At 41.6% G+C, this 22,511-nt stretch overlaps 2 protein-coding genes across 2 annotated transcripts in view; both read left to right on the forward strand.

Moving 5' to 3' along the window:
• Nucleotides 1-22,511, forward strand: part of CAPN5 (calpain 5) — a 159,942-nt gene that overhangs the window by 80,592 nt on the left and 56,839 nt on the right. The window contains exon 3 of the mRNA XM_069070908.1: nt 15,502-15,633. Coding sequence (XP_068927009.1) covers nt 15,502-15,633 — 132 coding nt within the window. The remainder of the gene's footprint in view (nt 1-15,501; nt 15,634-22,511) is intronic.
• On the forward strand, nt 16,269-20,395 carry LOC138148298 (large ribosomal subunit protein eL21-like). Its single transcript, XM_069070909.1, has one exon. The coding sequence runs from the start codon at nt 19,792-19,794 to the stop codon at nt 20,272-20,274; it is 483 nt and encodes a 160-aa protein (XP_068927010.1). The 5' UTR covers nt 16,269-19,791; the 3' UTR covers nt 20,275-20,395.

Below are 22,511 nucleotides of genomic sequence, written 5' to 3' on the forward strand. Positions count from 1 at the left end.
TGGTCCCCTCAAGGTCAGAAGGCTTGCCTCCTCTTGGCCTAAGGATGGTCCTTTCCAAAGAATGGGTTTGGGAGGCAGCTGTGGTGTAGGGGAAAAGAATACTCTGTCCTGGGTTCAGGCTGCCTGGCTTGAAGCCCTGGCTCTGAGTACTTATCAGTTAGTGACCCTGCACAAGTCCCTTCCTTTCTTTGGTCCCCAATTTCCTTGTCTGTAACATAGGAATAATTCTATCCTGCTAAATCATAGAGTTGTTAGCACTGAATGAGATAATAGATGTGACAATGCTTTGTACAAATCTATGCATTTAGGCAGTCCAGTTCCCAGCAGTGGATGGAGGCTGTAGAGGGCAGATCTTACCTTCACAACAGGGAGCACTTCTTAATTATCAGAGCTACCTAAAAGCAGACTGGGCTGCCCCAGGGGTTAGTGGTTACCCCATCATTGAAGGTCTTAAAGCAGAGGCCAACATTTGTTGGGCAAGGTGTAGAGAGGAATTCTCAACAGGTGTCATTGGCCTGGATCAGGCCTTTTTGTTTCTTGGACCCTTTCCGCAGACTAGTGAAGCCTATGGACTCCTTCCTTCTCAGGTGAAGGTTTTTAAATGTATAAAAGTAAAAGACATAAGAATACAAGGAAAATCAATTATAGTAAGATGCAGTTATAAAAATATAACAAAAGAAGTTCATGAACCCCAACTTAAGAAACCCTAGACTAGATGGTCTATCTCTAACCTTTTAGTCCTGAGAGTCTCTGATTCTATAAATTTCAGTATAAATGTGAGAAATTAATTTTATCATATTTTCCTGAAAATAGGGTTTGCTGGGGCAGCCATAGCAAAAGAAGAGGCAATGGAACATAAGGAAGGACATTGAGAGTAGGGGTTGAGAACCCCAGAGCCTTTTTCAGTTATGGCTGGCCCTGTATACTTTATTTGTACATGGATTGTGTAGAGAGCTTTCTTCTTCTAGGCATTCTTTTTTTTTTTAACAATTTTTTTTTGTATTTTTGGAGAGGGGAAGGTAGGGCAATTGGGGTTAAGTGACTTGCCCAAGGTCACACGGCTAGTAAGTGTTGAGTGTCTGAAGCCGCATTTGAACTCAGGTCCTCCTGACTTCAGGACCAGTGCTCTATTCACTGAGCCACCTAGCCACCCCCTTCTTGTAGGCATTCTTGAGAGAGACAGACAGAGAGAGAGAGAGAGACAGAGAGACAGAGAGACAGAAAGAGAAAGAGACAGAGAGAGACACAGAGAGAGACACACACACACAGAGACAGAGACACAGAGAGAGAGAGACAGAGAGAGAGAGAGAGAGAGAGAGAGAGAGAGAGAGAGAGAGAGAGAGAAGGAGAGAGAGAAGGAGAAGAAGAAGAAGGTAGGGCTTCCAGCCCTGGGACCATTATAGTATATAAGGGCTGACAAAAGGAAGCAATGACAGTATTGAATTGTTGAATTCAATTGAATGGAATGACAATAACCATAGCACTCCTTTTTCTAGGTCCTTCTTATTTTACAAAGCCCTTTCTTACCACCAGAGATAGGAAATGACATGCTTGTGGCTACATAGCTAGGAAAACTTGAAGCCAGGATGCATATACCAAGCCCTTCTGACTCTTGTCCAATGTAGCCATGTGATGTCAGTCTTGATTTATGTTAAGCAAATTCTCCCAGTCTTCTCCCAATTTAGTGCAGTGATCAGCCTCCCTGAAGCCCTGAAAAGTATTTGTGAACCAAGAGGGCAAGTAGATTTCAGCTCAATGTAAGGAAGATCCTACCAACTGGAGCTGTCCAGTGATAGAACCAGTTGCTGACAAAGTAGTGAGTTCCCCATCACTGAGTGTGTCCAAACAGAAATAGTCATTTGTCATGGATGCTGTCGAGGCGATGCCTGTTCCAAGGGGGGTTGGACTGAATGCCCTTTGAGGTTCCGTGTAGCTCCAAGTTTCTAGGATTCTGTAAAATTATGCTCTGTTTATTTTTGCTGCTTGGTGTACATTTAGGGACCAGACTTGTGATTCCACGGGTATTGAGAATTCCTAGGTGAGGAAACTCCCTTCACCAATGCAAATAGACAATTTCTTTGCAACTGAGAAAACTTAGAGATTTGCCTAGAGTGCCACATTCTAAAGGAATCAGATTTAATTCCATAATCATTTGTAAAATGCCCGCTATGTGTCACTCTGTGGTTGGTGGAGGAGATACGAAGATGAGAAACAACACAGCACCAGCCCTCAAGGACCATCAAGGAATTTATCCTCAAGCGCTGTGTCCTCCACACCCTGCAGTCTTTGCATTGCAGTTCCAGATCTGAGGTTCAGGAGCAAAGGTGGAGGCCAGATATAGAGACACATAGAGATCATAATTGAGCCATGGGAACTGTTGAGGTGGCCGAAGGAGAGGCTACAGGAAGACAGAAGAGAATTGGACTCAGCACAGCATTTTGGGGAGCACTCAGAGCAGTCATGAGGACAAAGACAATGAAAGAGACTGAGGAGGAGTGGTTTAGGCAGGTAGGTGGACATCCAGGGGAGAACAGTGTTTGGGACCTAGCATACCACTTCTCCACATCTCCATACCGTGCTGTCACATATGTAAACCTCACCCCGTCCCATGTTCCAGTTCTAGTTCTGGGCACAGTAATCAAACCAACGCTTCTATTCTGTTTTGTTTTTGTTTTTTTGCTTTTTGGAGGGGGGAAGGCAGTTGGGGTTAAGTGACTTGCCCAAGGTCACATGGCTAGTACGTATTAAGTGTCTGAGACCAGATATGAACTCAGGTCCTCCTGACTCCAGGGCCAGTGCTCTATTCACTGTACCACCTAGCCACCCCTAACACTACTATTCTTAGAAATGGACATATCAGTCATTTGCCTTATGACTCCAATCATCATTCTCTCTGATTTTCCTACCCCAAACACTCCTCCCTGGCCTCCATCCCCTAGATGTATCATCTTCCCCTATTACAATGTAAGTTTCTTGAAAAAAAAATGGCTGTCTTGCTTTTATTTTTATTTCTAGAGCTTGACACAATGCTTGGCACATAGTAAGTGCTTAATAATCATTTATTCATTCATCCGTCTATCTATTCATTAATTTTATCATTATGCCAAGGGAGAAGAGAGTTTTCAGAAGAATAGTGCTAAACACAGCAGAAAGGCCAAGGAGGATGATTGAGAGAAGGCTGATGAATTTAGCATTTAAGAGGTCACTGGTGACCTAATAGAGGGGTGGGATTGGAAACCAGATTGCTAGAATTTGAATGGTGAGAGAGTGGTGCAGACATGGTAGGAGCACATGACTTTCTTGAATTCTAAATATATTTTGAGTTGACCTTTAAAGGGTTGGCAGGAATTCAACAGGTGGAGGGTGACAGTACTCAGTGGGGAGGGGACTAGTTATTCTAGGCAGAAACCAAAGCACTGGTAACTTTGGGATGGTTCATATGGTCATTCTCTGTTAACCAGAATAGCACATTTCCCAGTTCTGCTGGATCAAGAGGGGCTTACTTTTTTAAAAAAATATTTACTTTTAGTTTTCAATGTTTCAAACATTCATTTCCATAGGATTTTGAGTTCTAAATTTTCTCCCCCTCCTTTCCCTCTCCTCTCCCCAAGATGGCATGCAATCTGATATGGGCTCTACATATACATTCATATTAAATATATTTTTTTATTTTTAAGCAATCGGGGTTAAGCAACTTGCTCAAGGTTACACGGCCAGTTATTTCTGGGTGTGGTGCTGAGTGTCTGAGCCCGGGATTCGATCTCCAGGTCGTCCCAACACTGGAGCCAGTGCTCTTACTCGCTGAACCACCTGGCCGCCCCTAAGCAATTGGGGTTAAGTAACTTGCTCAAGGTTACACGGCCAGGTGTTTCTGGGTGGGTGCTAAGTGTCCGAGCCCGGGATTCGATCTCCAGGTCTTCTCAATACTGGAGCCGGTGCTCTTACTTGCTGTGCTACCTGGCCACCCCATATTAAATATATTTTTACATTAGTTATATTGTAAAGAAGAATTAAAACCAATGGGAGGAACCAGGAAAAAGAAACACACAACCACAAAAAAGAGAGGGAAAGATCAAATAGTATACTTTGATCTGTACTCAGACTCCAAAGTTCTTTCTATGGATGTGGATAGCATTTTTCATCATCATGAGTCTTTTGGTGTTGTCTTAGATCCTTGCATTGCTGAGAAGGGCTAAATCTATCAAAGTTAGTCATTGCACAGTGTTGCTGTTACTGTGTACAGTGAATGTTCTCCTGGTTCTGCTCACTTCACTCAGCATCAGTTCATGTAAGTCTTTCCAGGTTTTTCTGAAATCCACCTGCTCATCATTTCTTATGGAACAGTAGTATTCCATTACACTCATATACCACAACTTGTTCAGCCATTCTCCAACTGATGGGCATCCCCTCAATTTCTCATCCTTGGCCCCCAGAAAAAGAGCTACTATAAATATTTTTATAGAAGTGGGTCCTTTTCCTATTTTTACGATCTCTTTGGGATACAGACCTAGAATTGGTATTGCTAGGTCAAAGGGTATATATATGTACAGTTTTATAGTCCTTTGAGTATAGCTCCAAATTCCTCTCCTGAATGGTTGGATCAGTTCACAACTCTACCAGCAATGTTCCAATTTTCCCACATCTTCTCCAACATTTATCATTTTCTTGTTTTGTCATGTTAACCAATCTGATAGGTGTGATGTGGTACCTCAGAGTTGTTTTGATTTGCATTTCTTTAATCAATAGTAATTCTGAGAATTTTTTCATATGACTATAGATAGCTTTAATTTCTTCATCTGACAACTGAAGGGCTTTGTAATTATTCAATCATATTCAATCATCTGTTACCTACTATGTGCCAAGCTCTGTATCAGAGTTGAAAGAGCTGTGGATTTAGAATCTGAATCCTGCCTTAGTTCCTTACTGTGTGACCTTGAACAAATCACTCGCCCTCTCCGTGCTTCACATTTTTCTTCTGTAAAGTGAAATTTGGACTGGATGACTTCTGAGTTCCTTTCTATATCCAGCAGGGTGGATCATTGGAGGGAAGGAGGCTGGAGATAAACAAAATTCATGGTTTTTCCTTGAATTAGTCTGTTGATTTGGTGCAGATCTTATTGGGTTTCTTCTATTTATCTGTTTTTCTCTTAATCTCCCCCCTCTCCCACTTCATCCCATTCCTGCCCAGGCTTGCAATTTGCCCAAGAACAACCCAGCAAATCCTTTACTTGAGCCCTTTCACACATGCTCATTTATATCATGATCAGTGGCAGAGCAGTTCCTAGAACCCAGGTCTTTTGGCCTCCTAATGCAGAGTTTTCTCAGCCCCATTAGACATTTCTTTCCTAGAAGCTGACTCAGACCCCAAGTGTATCTGAGCAGTAGAGGGAGAGCCCTAGGTTAGGTTACTCTATAAAACTGTTCCCACGGCCACAGTGAGATTCAATAGGGGTGAAATGGAAGCATTTGTCAGGGTTGGCTTGAGTTGACCTGGGTGTGGCCAGCTGGATGGAGATAGAGGAGCTGAGGAGAGACTTCCCTCCATGCTCTGGCTCTGATTCTTTTAGCAGAAAGAGTGACTCATTCAATTCGACACCCATCCAGCTGGCCTGGGCCTCTCTTTGTGCTGCTCAGCTTCACTTACAAGGAGCATACTGTAAATAGTCACCAGGCCAGAGAGTGCATGTGGGTCCCTCACTCCCCGTTTTAGGTCTGTCCCTCTCTAAGCCCCTTTCTCCTGCACTGCCATGGACACCACAAGGGAGCCAGGCCTTTTCCCTCCTTTGTCCACTCTCAAGTTCTCTTGGTTTCCTGCTTCCCATCTTTGCCCCTCCCTCTCCTTTCAGTTTGGAGAAGGTCAGAAGCTGTTCCAAGTTACTGCCTTCCTCCTCCCCTTTCTTTTCATTCTTCCCTTTTTTCTTCCTTCCTTTCTTTACTCCTCTTGACTCTTCTCTCTTTTGAGGAGTAGAATGAGCCTGATCCACAGCCCCTGTGTTTCTCTGTCTTTCTCTTTCTCTTTCATTTCTTCCCCTCTACCTTAGTGCCCAGAAGATACAATACAAATTTGTGAGATTAGATTAATGCTGGTTATTATCAGAGTGTGTGTATGTGTGTGTGTGTGTATGTGTGTGTGTGTGTGTGTGTGTGTTTCTTGGTAAGTAGGACCATAGGGTATAGAGATAGAAGGAACCTAGAGGTTCTCTGTTCTGGTCCTCTCAGTTGGAATGGGGAGACTGAGACCAATAGGGGCCAAGTGAAGTATCCAAAGTCTCATAGGCAGTGAGTAGTATAGCAAAAAGTTAGAATGTAGGTCTTTTGACTACAGATCAGGTATTTTCCCCTGTAACGCACTGCCTCTTTCATATACTGGACGGCTTCCTTTACATGGTTGTGCAAAGAACACTAAAATTGGGATAAAAAGACCTGGGTTACATCTCTGGGTACAGCAAGTAGAGTGCTGCCCTGGAGTCAGGAAGACCTGAGTTAAAATCCAGCATCAGACACTCCCTAGCTGTGTGATCCTCAGCAAATCACTTAACTACTATTTGCCTCAGTTTCCTCAACAGTAAAATTGGGAAAACAATAGTACCTACCTTCCTGGGTTGTTGTGAGGATCAAATAGATAATGTTAAAGCACTTAGCACAGTGCCTGATAGATAGTAGGTGTTATATAAGTGCTTATTCTTTCTCGCCCTCCTTTTTCCCTCCCTCCATCCCAGCCCCCCAGCATGATATGCCTCTCTGGCTAGTGCAGAGAGATGCACAGAACAAAGCAGAGGCTGGGACACCACAAATAGCAGGGAAAGTTTAACATTTACCAAAAACTTAGCAAGTCAGGCCCTGGTAGCTAGAAATATACATCAGGAGCTTGTGGTCTTTCATAGCTAACAGATGACAAATCCCTGTACTACAAACATAGATCCCCAAATATTCTTGAGAGGTCAATAAATAAACAGGACTGTAACTGGATCATTCTATATCACATAACAACTTGTAGACAATTGTCCAGACGTAACGTTGATCCTTAAATATTTTTTTTAAATTTAGATTTTTTTTCAACTAATAAGCATTTATATTCTCTCTCCTACCTCCCCCCTAATGGAGGGAAAACCCTTGGGACAAATATGCATAGACAAGCAAAATAGATTCCTGCATTAGACAGGTCCAGTTAGTGGGTTAAGACACTAGCAGCAATTAAGTGATTACTATGTGCCAGGCAGTTAGGGGGCATAGTGGATAGAGTTCTGGGCTTGGAATCAGGAAGATTCATCTTTGTGAGTTCAAATCTGGCCTCGGGCATTCACTAGCTGGGTAATCCTGGACAAGTCACTTAATCCTGTTTGCCTCAGTTTCCTCATATGTAAAATGAGCTAAAGAAGGAAATGGAAAGCTACTCCAGTACCTTTGTCAAGAAAACCCCAAATGGGGTCACAAAGAGTCAGATATGACTGAAATTACTCAAGAACAACAAATATGCCAGGCACTGTGCTAAGTCCTGGGGATACAAAGAAAGGCGAAAAACAATCCTTGGTCTTAAGGAGCTTTCAGTCTTGTGGGGAATCAATATGCAAAAAAATGCCTCTGTGCAAACAAGTTATATATAGGGTGATTAAACTGGAGATGCTCTACTGAGCGAAGGCATTGGCATTAAGGGGTTGTGAAAGGGTTCTTGCATAAGGTGGGACTTTAGTTGGGTCTTGAAAGAAACCATGGAAGCCAAGAGATAGAGTTGAAAAAGGAGAGCCTTCTGGACATGGTGGACAGCAAGTGAAAATGCTGAGTTTCTAGAGTCAGAGTACCTGGAAAGGGGGTAAGATATATGAAGACTGGAAAGATTGGAACGCGCCAATTTATGGAGGGTATTAAAACCCAAACAAGATTTTCTGTTTGATCCTGGAGGTAGTAGGGAGCCACTGAAGTTTATTGAATAGAGGAGTAATGACATGGTCAAACTTGCCTTTCAACAAACCCAGTGTGATAGCGGAGTGGATGATAGATTGGAGTGAGGAGACCTGAGGCAGGCAGACCCACCAGCAGGCTACTGCAGTAATCCAGGCATGTGGGTCTGCAGTAGGGTGGGGGCAGTGTTAGAAGAAAGGAGAGGACATGTTGGGAAGGTAGAAAGAATGGGCCTTGGTGACTAAATGTGGTTTATGTGGTTTTAGAGAGGGTAAGGAGTCGAGGATGATGCTTAGGTTTTGAGCCCAGGTAACTGGGTGAATGTCTGTACCCTTAATAGTAAGTGGGAAGTTAAAAGAGGGGAGAGTTTGGGAGGAAAGATAATGAGTTTAGTTTTGGTTGTATTGAGTTTAAGGTGTCTAGTTTGAGATTTCTAGTAGGCAGTTGCAAATGCAAGGCTGGAGGTCAGGTGAGTAGATAGGGCTTTCATTCTGTCCTGAGTCCGTCCCTTCTGTCAGGATCAGGATGAGAGGCTTCATCATGGGACTTCTAGAAATTGTGGCTAGTCGTCATGTTGACCAGAGTTCCTAAGTCATTCAAAGCTGTTTGTCTTTACAGTGTTGTTACTGAACAGATATTCTCCAAGTTCTGCCCACTTCATTTTGCATCAGTTTATACAAATCTGACCAGGTTTCTCTGAAACTACCTTTCGTCATAGCAGGCACTTAAACGTTTATTGGGTTGGATAGCTAATCAGTTGCCAAATCTTTTCGATTGGACCTTCATATTTCCCTTTACATCCATCTCTTTTTCTCCTCTCACACAGTCACTACTCAGATTCTCACATTGTTGACTTGAACAACCTTCTTAAATAGAGATTCTGGAAGGAAGATCTAATCAGAGGGAGAAGCCACAGGGGCAGAGAGTACTTCCAATGTGTGAAGTCTAGGGTTGGAATAGAGGCCACCATCTCCTCTCAAACCCCAGTGGAGACAGCTCAGGACCCCGAATCCAAGAGCCTTGGGAATACTCTACTTCACCAAAACACCAGGCCTGCTCCTAGCCTAGCCTATGTAGGGGGGAGAAATCATTCTGGAGGCAGGACCCACTTTCCTCATCACCAGCAGATGCCACCAATAAACAGATAAGCCTAAGAGCTCTGGGAGTGGCAGCACACTTCCAGATCCCTGGGCCACTTCCAGCCCAGCCCTCTAGCCATCATCCAGAGAAGCAAGTATTGTGCAGAAGGGGCCAGTCACTCCTACCAACTGCCAACTAACTACTCCCCATAGGGCAGGCAAGCCAGCCTTGCTGAAAGATAAAAGGCAGCATGTGCTAGGAAAGAAAGGTCAAATCATCTTCAACTACTTTTCCCTCCAGACCCTGATGGAAACAACCCGTTTGGGCTCTTGGAACCCAAGAACCTTGGGAATGAATAGCAATGCTTCTAGCCCACTACCTGGTGCCATCAGCCTGGGTAGCAAGCCCTGTAAGATGTAGTCTCGCAGTTGCTCCTGTTGGTGCTATAGCCTCAGTTACTGAAGACCCAGAGAAGAAATTCTTGCCACTTAAGACCTTGGCATTGTCAAATGGCGCCACATTAGAAATGGATATGATTTTATTAGTGGAAATGCCACTAAAGAAGAGGCATTACTATCTTCTTTCCTGTTGCACCCAAAGGATCATGGGACCTTTCCATCTGACTGGCAGCCGAAACTTTCCATAAATGTTGTCTCTCCCATTACAAAATGAGCTCCTTGAGAAAAAGGATTATCTTACTTTTCTGTTTATATCCTAAAAGCATGTCACATAGTAATTGCTTAATGAAAGATTTCAAAAATTCATTCATTCAAGAACAAGATAACTAATATTTCTTTAGAGCTTTGAGGTCCACGAGGTTCTTTTCTTATAACCATATGGGTAGGTAGTACAGATATGACTATTCCTGTTTTCCAGAGCAGGAAATTGAGGTTTACAGAGATTGAGCTTTGAACAGGACACTGAGAAGCTAAGAATGGAAGAAACTCATGTCATGGATTTATCATGAACTAATTTACCTGGGGTTTGTGAGGTGGTCTTTGTCCAGATCCTGAAGTAGTACCAGGTTCACATAGACCTTTTAAAGGACACAGATTTCTAAGGGATGTCAGTGGTCATTTAGTCCAGATCTTATCAAGAATTTCCTTTACAGTCTTACCTGATGAGTAGTTTTCTAGCCTTTCCTCAAAAATCCCAAATAAAGAGGAGCCCATTGTCCCTCAAAGCAACCCATTCTATTTTGAACCAACTGTAATTGTAAGGAAGCTTTTCCTGATATTAAGCCTAAATTTGTTGTTTTGGCATTCCCACCATCTATTGTGTCTAGTTCTAACCCCTGATTTAGAGCTGAATAAGACTGATCCTCCTTCCATGTGATGTTCCAAATACTTGATGACAAGAATCTGGACTCTTCTAAGTCTTTTCAATCCCAGGCTAAACATTACTAGTCACTTCAATCAATCAGCCAGAGTTTATTAAACATTTACTATGTGCTAAGCACTGTGTTAAACTCTGAGGATACAGGGGAAAAAAAACAAGAACCTTAGAACCTCATGGAGGAGACAACATCTATAAATTAGAACCAATGAGATAGATTCCAACACTTGCAGACAACTTTCTGACCCCTCTCAGTTTTTCTCACTCTGGGCTAAACATTCTCCATCCCTTATTATAGTCAACCAAAATTTCTCAAGTACTTCCTGTGTGCCAGACACTGCTAAGCTCAAGAGATACAAGGAAAAATCAAGGAGTTTACATTCAATGGGGAAACATCTTTGAATCAGAACAGACAAGATAAATTATAGAGTATGTGGAAAGTAGCCTTGGAGAGGAAGGCCAGGAAAGGCCTCCTGAAGTAGGTGACTCTTTGAACTGATTCTTTTTTTTTAATGTTTTGAAATTTAAAAAAAAGAATTGTTGAATTTTTATTCCCTTTTAGGGCATTGTTTTTTCTTTTTTCTTTCTTTTTTTAGTTTTCAACATTTTATTTTATAAGATTTTGAGTTCCACATTTTTTTCTTCCTCCCTCCTCTCCCTTTTCCCCAAGACAGCAAACAGTCTGCTATAGGTTATACATGTACAGTTATGTTAAACATATTTCCATATTAGTCATGTTGTAAAAGAAGAATCAGAACAAAAGGGACAAACCATGAGAAAGAAAAAAAAGAGAAAAAATAGTATGCATCGATCTGCATTCAAACTCCATAGTTCTTTTTCTGAATGTGGATAGTATTTTCCATCATGAGTCTTTTGGAATTGTTTTAGATCATTGCATTTCTGTGAAGAGCTAGCTCTATCAAAGTTGGTTATTGCATGATGTTGCTGTTACTATGTGCAATGTACTCTCGGTTTTGTTCACTTCACTCAGGATCAGTTGAACTGAGTCTTAAAGGAAACCAGAGATTCTTAAGAGTCTGAGATTGGGAGGGAGAGCCTTCTGGGTACTGGAAATAGCCCATGTTTAGGTTACAGAGATGGGAGATGGAATGTTGTGTTCAAAGGTGAACAAGTAAGCCAGTATGGTGGAAGATTGGAAAGGTTAAGAAGGGGCCAGGTCATGAAGAACATTAAGTGCTAAACAAAAGATTTTATATTTCATACTGGAAGTAGCAGGGACCTGGTGGAGTTGAGTTGGGAAGTGATATAGTCAGACCTTGCTTTTAGGAATATCTCTTTGTAAGCCAAATGGAGGCTGGATTGGAGTGGAAAGAGATTTTAGAATCTAGTGCCAAGCAAAACAAGTTTTTTTCCTCCCTATTTGGTTGACCAATTAGAAGGCTAATGTAATAGTCCAAGTGAGAGGTGATGGAAGTCTGAACTAATGTTATCGCTATGGGAGTGGAGAGAAGGAAATGCGTGTGAGAGATATTTTAGAGAAAGAAATGATAAGATTTGACAGCTCATTTGATATGCATGGTGAATGAGAGAGAGGAACCAAGAATGCCACTGAGGTACAAATCCAGGTGACTGGAAGAATAGTGCTGTCCTTGACAATAGTAAGGAAGTTCAGAAGAAAGGAAGGTTTTGGGGGAAAAATAATGAGTTCTGTTTTGGATATATCGAATATGAGCTGTCTATTGGACATCCAGTTTGAGATGTCTGATAGGCAGTTGGTGATCAGGAGAGAAACTAGGGCTGGATAAATAACAATCATTTGCACAGAGATACAGTTCCTGGCATTTGTTAAGTTACCAAATTAGAGAACGTAGAAAGGAGAAGAGAGCCTAAGGCTCTTTGAAACAAAAAATCTTGGAGGACACCCATAGGTAGTGGGTGTGATATAGATGGAGATCCAGCAAAGAAGATTGAGGTGAACCAAGAGAGATCAGCTATTCTCTCTTCTAGGGCTTCTCAGTTCCCTTCATCATTCTGGTTGCTGGTCACTGTACTATCCAGCTTCTCAGTGTCTTTCGTAAAGCATGGTGTACTTTCAGATGGGGGCTGGTCAGGACAGAGTGGAGTGGGACCCTTGTTTCTGTATTCTTGGACCTTGTGACTTTTCAGTGCAGTGTGATTGCATTCACTTTCTTGGCTGCCATATCATATTCTTGATTCATTGAGACTGCAGTCCACTAAAGCCCTGGGATCTTTTAAGAGGAAGTATAGCCTAGCCAAGCTTGACCCATCTCAGACTTGTGTAGGTATATAAGTATACTTGGAGCCTCACTTGTTTACTTTCTTGCATACTTACTGCCATATATTTTTAGCCTAACTGAAATGTTATACTTTTTTTTTGTTTAGATGTATGATTTCATCAGCACAGTATTATTGTTCAGTATGCTTGTTCTGGTGAGAACAGCTGTGTCCTGGCCTACTGGGGCCCTCTTAGTACAGAAACTGTTAAAAATGCTTGACTGAAAAGTTGGTAATCATTCATTTCTTCATCTTTACCACAGTGAGTGACTGGAGGGGGCTGGGGAAGTGTCCTCAACTCATCCGTTTCTCTTAATTTTTCTATCCTGTCTTTCTCCTTCACTTTCCTTGTTCTCTTTCCTTCTCTTTGTAATTTTTCAGTCATGACTGATTCTTCATGACCCCATTTGGGGTTTTCTTTGCAAAATATACTTGTGGTTTGTCATTTCCTTCTCCAGTTTATTTTACAGATAAGGAAACTGAGGCAAACAGGGCTAAGTGACTTGCTCAGGGTCACACAGCTAGTAAGTGTCTGAGGCCAGATTTGAACTCACAGAGATGAATCTTCCTGACTGCATTGTGGCACCACCTAACTACCCCAGTCTCTGTTTCTGTCTGTTTTTTATGCTCTTTCTGTCTTTCCCTAACTCCTTGTAAGGCAATCTATAGCTATCCACTATTCTTGGAAACTCTTCCCCACTCACTTCTGCATCTTTAAATTCCTGTCTTCCTTCAAGGCCCAGCTCAAGTGTCACTTTCCACAGGAAGCCTTTCCTGATTTCTCTGTTCTGGTTTGGTGAACAATGGGTGGCATGGTAGCTTTGAACACTGAGTCCAGAGTCAGGAAGAGCTGAGTTCAAATAATGGTCTTGGGGAAAGTCATATTTAAGCTCTCTCTAACTCAGTTTCCTCAGCTGTAAAATAAGGATAATAACAACAATCAACTCATCTGGTTGTTGAGGATCTAATGAGATATATAATATTTGTAAAGCTCTTAGCACAGTGCCTGGTGCAGAGGAGAAACCTAGTAGAGACTTGTTTCCTTCCTTTCCCTCCTCTTCATAGAAGTAGAGCTGGGGAGGGACCTTATGGATCATCAATGGGAGGTTGACTTGGAGTCATGAGAAACCTGATTTAAATCCCCTTTCGAAACACTTTCCTAGCTGGGTGACTGTGGGCAAGTTACTTAAACTTTGATTCTCAGTTTCTTCCTCTTTAAAATACTAATACTGATAAGACCTATAGTCCCTTACAGCCTTCTTGTGCGTTTCCAGTGAGATAATGTTGGTAACCTGCTACATGTCGGCAATCATCATCTAGTCTCGTCCTGCCATTCTGTAGGAGAGTAAGGTCCATTTACTGAAGGATGACCCAGGAAGCAGAGCTGAAATTTGAATGCAGGTTTACAAACTCCAAATCTGAGTGAATCTATTAACACACTGCTACCGCTTGCTTTCTGATTCATTAGTGTTAATGAAACTCTTTAATTAATTAGCATTAATTAAGCAATTCACTATTGGGAAGAGACCAAATTTTGCTAAGACTTGGTCCCTGCCCTCTGAGCAAGTAAGTACCATACCTAGTAAGGTAGTTGAGACATACACAGATAACTTTAATTCCCAATAGGACATGGTAAGTGCATTCAAAAGATACAAAATACTATGTGAAAGTAGCAGATTTGTTACTGTTGTTGAAGAATTTACCCAGAGCACTGTAATTTCTCCTTAATCAAGGCATAGCTTTATTTCTTACAGCTGTTAAAGGAGGCAGCTTCTTTCCAGACTGCACCAGGCTGAATATATCTTTTGAAGAAACAAAAAGTGTCAAATTAGAAGAGCACTAAATAGGCAAGATAAATGAAATTATTATACAAAGTGGGGAGGTTAATGGAGTTATACAAAGTAGACAAAATAAATGGAGGTATGTAGAGTAGAACCAGTGATTCTCAGCAGCCGTGTGGAGTTTTTTAGAATATTTGGAGAAAGAAGTAAGATATTGAAAGATAGTTGATTATAAAAAGTCATACAAACCTTCCCAAAGTTTGGTCTGAAGGCTGTGAGGTTTCCCATAGTTATTCAGCATAGGAATATCTAGTCTGCCCATAGACCTTTTCAGTAATGCCAAGCTTTTAGAACTCACGTTTGGGCAGTGGTAAAGAAAGAATCCAGCTGCATGGGGGGCATGAAGAGGAACCAGGGAAGATAAGGTCTAGAAAGTTATGTTGGATCCTGATTGTGGCTGACCTTATTTTAATTCCTGGCTATGGGGTTTGTATTTTATCATGTAACAGTAGGGAGCCAGTGAAAGTTCTTAAGCAGAAAAGTGACAAGATCATACCTATTTCTTGAGAAGATGATTCAGGCAGTATGTGAAAGATGGATTGGAAAATGGAAGGAGACTGGAGGCAAGGACATAATCTAAGTATGCGATGATGAGTACCTGACATGGGGTAGTGGCAGTGGGAGAAGAAAGGAGGGGACTGGAGTGACATTGTAGAAGAAGTCACAAGATTAATGATTGACTCTAAGTGGGAGGAAAAGGGAAGAGTCAAAGATAATTGTAGGGTTTTAATTCTGGGTGACTGGAAGAATGGTGCCACCAGAAGCCCAAGTGCTAGGAGGATGAATATATTTTGAGGGAAAGATGACTTCAGTTTTGGACAGTGGCAAGGTGGTACATGGAATGTGTAGATGGAATTAAGCCAGAGATAATAGGAAATGAACAGTTAGACTTGGGGAAAACATCACGATCTGAGATAATAGGTTTTGAGGAGTCAGCCTCACTGCTACCGAGTGTCATGGGTTCTGTTTTCCATACTTCCATTTTTCACACGAGCACTCTAGAAATGGGGCATTGCCATTTTTTTATGAGTTGGTAGCAACAACTTTTTTCTTTCTCTCATGTTATTTACTTTTCTCTTGTTTTTTGTAGGACATCTGTGAGAACCCTCGCCTCTTTGTGGATGGCATCAGCTCTCATGATTTGCACCAGGGCCAGGTGGGAAATTGCTGGTTTGTGGCTGCCTGCTCAGCTCTGGCTTCACGGGAGTCTTTGTGGCAGAAGGTAAGATGTTTTGCTGAGACTGCCTGTGCCTGGGATCATTTCCTGAAGAAATTTTAGCATGCAGCTGAGCTATGGAGATAGATAGACAGACAGACAGACAGACAGATAGATAGGCAAATAGATAGAAATCCAGATAAATAGATAGGCAGATAGAGGAAGGGGAGAAAGGGAATTATTATTTATATAGAACTTATTATGTACCAGACACTGTGTTAAGTGCTTTACAAATTTGTAATATTATCTCATTTGAAACTCACGATGACCCTGTGAGGTAGGTGCTGTTATATCCCCATTTTACAGTTGAAGAAACTGAAGGAGGTCAAGTGATTTTCCCAGGGTAACCCTACTAGGAAGTGTCTGAGGTCAGATTTGAACTCAGGTCTTCCTGACTCGAGACCCATGGATAGATAGATGATGGCTAGAGAGAAGGATGGATGAATGGACAGATAATTTATTGAGCTTTTACTATGGACCAAGTGTTAAGAGGTAGGGGGAGTGATACAAAAACAAGGGAACAAAACAGTCCTCTCTCTCAAAGAGCTTACATATCAATAAAGGAAGACAAGACAAAAAGGGGAGTTAGAAGGCAGGGGGTAGTTGGAGGGGAGAAGGTACGCATGAGGGGACAAGGCAGCTGGTGGGGAGGCAGAGCAGATCAGTGAATGAGCAGGGAGTGAGTAGCCCAATAAATCTTTCCTGGGACTGACCTTCATTGCTTGTGTGGCCATGCAGATTGAGTGGATGCAGAGTTTGGGTGTGGTAAGATATTTGGGAGGCAGCTTGGTGCAGGGGAAAGAAAGCTTGCTGAATTTGGCCTCAGAGGTTCTAATCCTGACTCTTACTCTTTTGCCGGGGCAAGTTTCTTAACCTTTCTGGGCCAGACTTCTTGTGAGGATAAAATAAGATCATATTTGTAAAGCAATATAAAGGCTAGTGAAGTCATTAGAATGGAAATGTTATAAGAAAAGGCAGCTTGATAGAGTGGACATTGAAATCAGTCAGTCAATGAGCATTTATTAAATGCCTTTTGTGCGCCAGGTGCTATGCTAAGTGCTGAGGATACAAAAAGAGGCCAGAGACAGTCCCTCCCTGCCTTCAGGGAGCTTACAATCTAATGGAAATGATAAAGCACATAACTCTGTAAAAACAAGTTATATTACATGTTAACTGGGAAATAACTATAAGACTTGGCCATGGCATGTCCTAGTTAAGGAACCCAAGGCTTGCTTTTTCTGCACCCCAGTTTCACCTTCCATAAAAGAGAGATAATAATACTTGTATTTGAGAGCTATCATGGTGTAGTTAATACATAGGTTCAAGTCCTGTCCCCAGCATATATTGACCATGATCCTGGATAACTTATTTAACATTTTTTTCTAAATCCCAGTTGCCTTCCCTATAGGAGAGGAAAAGTTACACTAGATGCCTCAGGGTTATTGTAAGCAAAGTGATACAGAGACATGAGCTACTGTTATTATTCCAAACAAAGTAGAGCTGGGAGCTGTGTGATGAAACTACAGGGTAGCATTAATCATTGTCACAAATTTTAGACTTTAGAGACCATATAGCTCAAGCTTCACATTTTACAGATGGGGAATCTGAGATGTCAAGACGTAAAGTAATGAAACCTCATTAATATCATAATAATAATATGGGGGAAGATAGAAATTAAGAATGAGAGGGGGCCCATTGTCCTCCAGGGTCAAGTGCATTTTAGGATGTTTCTGGAAAATGGCACAGGCTCATGAGGTATAAGGACTTAGAAGGCATGAATTTCAGATAAAACTGTCCTGCCCACATATGTCCCCGTTTCAAGGTTCCATGAGCCAGAGCTTATCTTAGCTTCATTTACCAAGGAGAAAGGTAGACTAAGGGAAAAGAGTCGATAGAAACTTAGGAACATATTGATCATTCTGTGAGCATTTTCAAGAATCATAGAGGTAGAAAGTGAATATTCCAAACATTTGGAGTTCCTTCCTTTGATTCAGTCCAGTTGTTGCCAAGGCAATGTGATATCATGACAAGAGCCCTGAATTTGGAATTGGAGCACTTTGTTTTAAATCTCTACTCTGTCTTACTAAATCTTACTACCTCGTGTGACTTTCTGTAAAGGATTTAAAATCTCTGGACCTCAGTGTTCTTCATCTGTAAAATGGGGTGGGATGGATTAAATGATCTCTGAGGTCACAATCCACCTACCATCCTAAGTTAACAAACATTTAAGTGTTTGCTATGTGTAGAGCACTGTTTTCTTACTCTGGCTTCAAAGATTGAAAGATGGGGAAATGTTTGCCTTTTGAATGAAAAAAGATAACCCAAGATTTCATGTTGGGAAACAGAGATAATTTAGGTGACTTTCGTTTCTTATGGCCTCTTTCTTTCTTTTTTCTTTTGTTTCCTTTTGTCCTCTGTTCCCAGAAGGGTTATGGAAAAGGGTGTATCCCCAGAAAAGAGAGCTGGAACCTTTGGGTACCTGCTTTAGTGCTCATATATGAGCAGAGAAGTGACAGGATTCTATAAGAGAATGATACTATAACAAGACACTGAGAAACTATGAGGGCATTTTGACTCCTAGCAGAGAGAGAGATCACCCAAAGTTCATCCACCACCTGTTGAAGCTGCCAGAGCACTAAGGCTATCAGGGGCCATGTCTGCTCCCTAACAAGGTTATTTTAAGATTGTCAGAATGAGTTGAAGGGGGTGCATTCAACTTTAGACTGCTGAAAAACACGATGAAAGTAAATGGTGAATAGGAATAGCGAGCATGGCACCTATTTGTTCCTAGGTGTTTTTATTTCCTTTGATTTTCCTTTATAATTATGTACCAATTCAATAAATTATAGTAATTAGTTCTACTGGTTAATATTTAGGTTCAGGCATTCCTTGTAAAAAAAAGATAAGTGAGTAGTAAAACATGTCCAACTTCTTCTTACCATCCTGGCCATTCATTGGGTAGTACCATTGTCCACTTGATGGCAGTATGGTTTAACCAAAAGCAGAGTTCCTAAGGAGAAATAAACAGCCTGCTGAAATGTGGCTTTACAAAGCCAAATTCAATTCAGTAAGTATTTATTAAGTGCCTACTATGTGTAGTCTGCTGTCTAATCTCTAGCACTTAGGATTTGATGATGTATATGTATAATACTATATATCGTGAGTATAGGCAATACAGTGCCTATACTCAGGGAGCTTGTAATTCAGTGGGAGATACACACACACACACACACACGACTATAAGCTAGAATATAATAGGTAACCTTTGTTAGGTCATTGGGCAGTGAGGGATCACTTATAGGTCAGGAGAGCAGATACGTCCTTATGAAGGAGCTAACACCTAATTGGACCTGGAAGGAGGAGGAGTTTAGTGGGTAGACGTGTAGATTAAGTGTCTGTTGCAAGTATGGGATTGGTACGAGCAGAGGTACAGAGGAGAGAGAGGATAGGAAAGCAGCTAGTTTGAGTAGTCTAGTAGTGAAAAGATACTAGGGCTTTTTGTCATGAGATCTGAGTTCAATAACCTGGGTTTAAGTCTCAGTTCCAACATTTAACTTATTCAATGACTGACCCTGCCCCAGTGTTTTGAACTCTCCAAGACTCAAGTTTTCTCATCTGTAAAATGAGTATAATGATACTTGTGCCACCATCCACCAAATGAGACAGGGAGGTTCAGTGGAAAGTGAGCATTGGTCAAGCAGGGGAGTGATGTCCCAGAAGTTATATGTTGGAAAGATTAATTTGGTGGCCGTTAGTAAGATGTGTATTACATTTCAGAATCTCAGAATTGAAGGGACTTCAACCCGTACCTGAATAGGAATCTACTTTATGGTATCTGACATTCATTCATTCTCTTCTATAGACTTCCAGCAATGAGGAATTCAGTATCTCCCAGGGTTTCCCATTCCATTAAAAAAAAATTATGAACTTGGCAGACGTGAACATTTACTTCTATAAAAAAGAATATGAAAAAGATTTTACATGAAACTACAAATCTCTTATATACTACTAATTCTTTAAAAAAAGTATACATTAAATTTAATAGCAAATACTTCTCTGTTTGTCCATGCACCCTTCTGAAATTCCTTGTGCTTTCTTCTGTGTGTTTTAAAAAATGTTTCATTGCTTTCCTCCGGCTCCGCCATATTCCAGTGAGTTGCCAAAATGATGAACACAAAAGGAAAAAGGAGAGGGACACGATACATGTTTTGTAGGCCCTTTCAAAAACATGGTGTTGTCCCTTTGGCTACATATATGCGAATATACAAGAAAGGTGATATTGTAGATATCAAGGGTATGGGCACAGTTCAGCAAGGAATGCCCCACAAATGTTACCATGGCAAGACTGGACGGGTCTATAATGTTACTCAGCATGCTTTAGGCATTGTTGTAAACAAACAGGTGAAGGGCAAGATTCGAGCCAAAAGAATTAATGTGCGTATTGAGCATATTAAGCATTCCAAGAGCAGAGATAGACTTCCTGAAGTGGTAAAGGAAAATGATCAGAAGAAGAAGGAAGCCAAAGAAAAAGGCACTTGGGTTCAACTGAAACGCCAGCCTGCTCCACCCAGAGAAGCACACTTTGTGAGATCCAATGGCAAGGAGCCTGAGCTGTTGGAACCAATCCCCTATGAATTCATGGCATAAGTGACTAAAAAAAGAATAATAAAAAAATCTTGGATGATGGAAAAAAAATGTTTCATTGGACTTTCTTTTTTCTTCTCTATGTCTCCCAAACACTCTTTTCCCCTTCCCTAATAAAAGCCTTCTCTTATAGGCTATTCCATTTTAAGATACCTCTAATAGGAACTTTTCCTTTCATTCCCTTTAAAAAAAAATTTTTTTTGGCAAGGCAATTGGGGTTAAGTGACTTGCCCAAGGTCATATAGCTAGTAAGTATCAAGTGTCAGAGGCTGGATTTGAACTTAGTTTCTCCCGAATCCAGGGCTGGTGCTCTATACACTGTTCCAATTAGCAGCTTGCCCACTCTCACCCTCCCCCCACCCCTCTTCATTCCTTCTTAAAATTACCTTTCTTCCCCATTGCTTATAACTCTAAGGGTCAAATTGAATTAAATCTAATTTCTCTTCCATAGGATAGTCCTTTAAATACTTGAAGACAGAATTATAGATTGTTGGAGTTGAAGGGTGTCTTTAAGATTATCTAGTTCAAACCTTTAATTTTACTATTGATGAAAAAGGCAAATGACTGGTTTACTGTCATGTGTCTAGTAAGTGACAGGGCCAGGATGTGACCCCCTATGTCTTCTGACTCTCAAGTCCAGTATTCCTTTACTGTGCCAACAGACTGTGAGTAGATAGAGGTGGGATAGACATTGCTTAAGAGCTTACTCAATCTTCACATAAAAATGCCTTCAGATATACTATAGAATTAATTAATTCAGCATTTAATGAGCAACTAACTGTGTCATTTGCTGAAGGAGACACATAGAAGAAAAACAGGCCCTGCCCTCAAAGGATTTACAATATAGTAAGAAAGGTAAAACATGGATGCAAATACCATGGTGAAATGTTTTATGGGCCCTAATAGAAGAACAAACAAAGCCTTGTTGGAGTTAATGGATGGAGAGATTATTTATAGCTGAGAGGTTAGTGGGATCAGGGCATGCTTGCTGGAGGAGGAGCCACCTGAGCTGGGCCTTGATGATGGGTTTGAAACCCAGCAGGCAAGGATTGGGGGAGTGAGGCTATTTTAGGCATAGGGACAATGCGAGTCAAAGGCCATGAGTAGAATTCTTTGCAGGGTGGTGGGGGGGATATAAGGATGGGGGATTGATAGGGCCTAATGCTGTTTGGTGTGAATATAGAATTAATGGAGGGAAGTAATGGGAGATAAGAAATGTTGGGTACAAATGTTAGGCCTTGAATGCCAGCTTAGAGAATCTGAACTTTATCATTCAGGCAGTCAGGTGCTATTGAAGGGTTTGGAGTAGATGGTTGTGTGATTAAATTAGGGGTTCGGGAAGATCACTCTGGAAGTGTGTGCGGGAGGCACTGAGGGGTATGGAAACTTCAAGGGTTTTTTTGGTAACTGACTGGTGCCTTGTCTTGTTTTCTTACAAAGCTGCTGGTCAAGGAGAGGGTTTGGATTGTGGCCACTGGAATAGGGAAAAGCTGGTCTATGGACCAGGAATTTCCTGTATTTTTGTTTATTCTGAAGCCTGGCCAAAATGTATGGGGGTTTGGAATGTTTATAGGCTTCATACTGAACAGGGGCTGTAATCAAGGTGCAGGGACATAGGAGAAGTTGTGTGTGGAGCAGAGTTACGTGGACTTTTCTTCAGAAGCACTGGCCGTAAACCCAGATTTCAGCTAGTTCAGTTTAGTGAAAGTTGCTTTGGACTAGGTAGTTTCCCCCTCTGGGCCTCAGTTTTAAACGTCTATTCTGTATTCTAACCTTCTATAGTCTAAGGCCCCTTCCAGTTCTAATATTCTGTGTTCTAAGGGCCCTCCCAGCTCTGACATTCTGTGTTCTAAGGTCCCTCCTAGCTCTGACATTCTCTGCTCTAAATTCCCTTCCAACTCTGGCATTCTGTGTTCTAAGGGCCCTCCCAGCTCTGATATTCTGTGTTCTAAGGCCCTTCCCAGCTCAGACATTCTGTGTTCTAAGGTCTCTCCCAGCTCTGACATTCTGTGCTCTGAGGTCCTTCCCAACTCTTGACATTCTATGTTCTGAGGTGCTTCCCAGCTCTGACATTGTGTTTTAAGGTCTCTTTCAGTTTTGTCATTCTGTGGTTTCCCAGCCCTTTTAAGGCACTAATCTGATTAGGGTATCCCAGAGCAACATTTCCTTCCTGAGTGGAATCCAATAATCTTGGAAGGACCTTCCCTTCCCTTCCCTCTCCCTCTCCCTCTCCCTCTCCC

This window comes from Petaurus breviceps, unplaced genomic scaffold (assembly GCF_028583685.1).
Source record: "Petaurus breviceps papuanus isolate PSGF00001 unplaced genomic scaffold, PetGlider_PUasm1.0 90823, whole genome shotgun sequence".
NCBI classification, from domain to species: domain Eukaryota; kingdom Metazoa; phylum Chordata; class Mammalia; order Diprotodontia; family Petauridae; genus Petaurus; species Petaurus breviceps.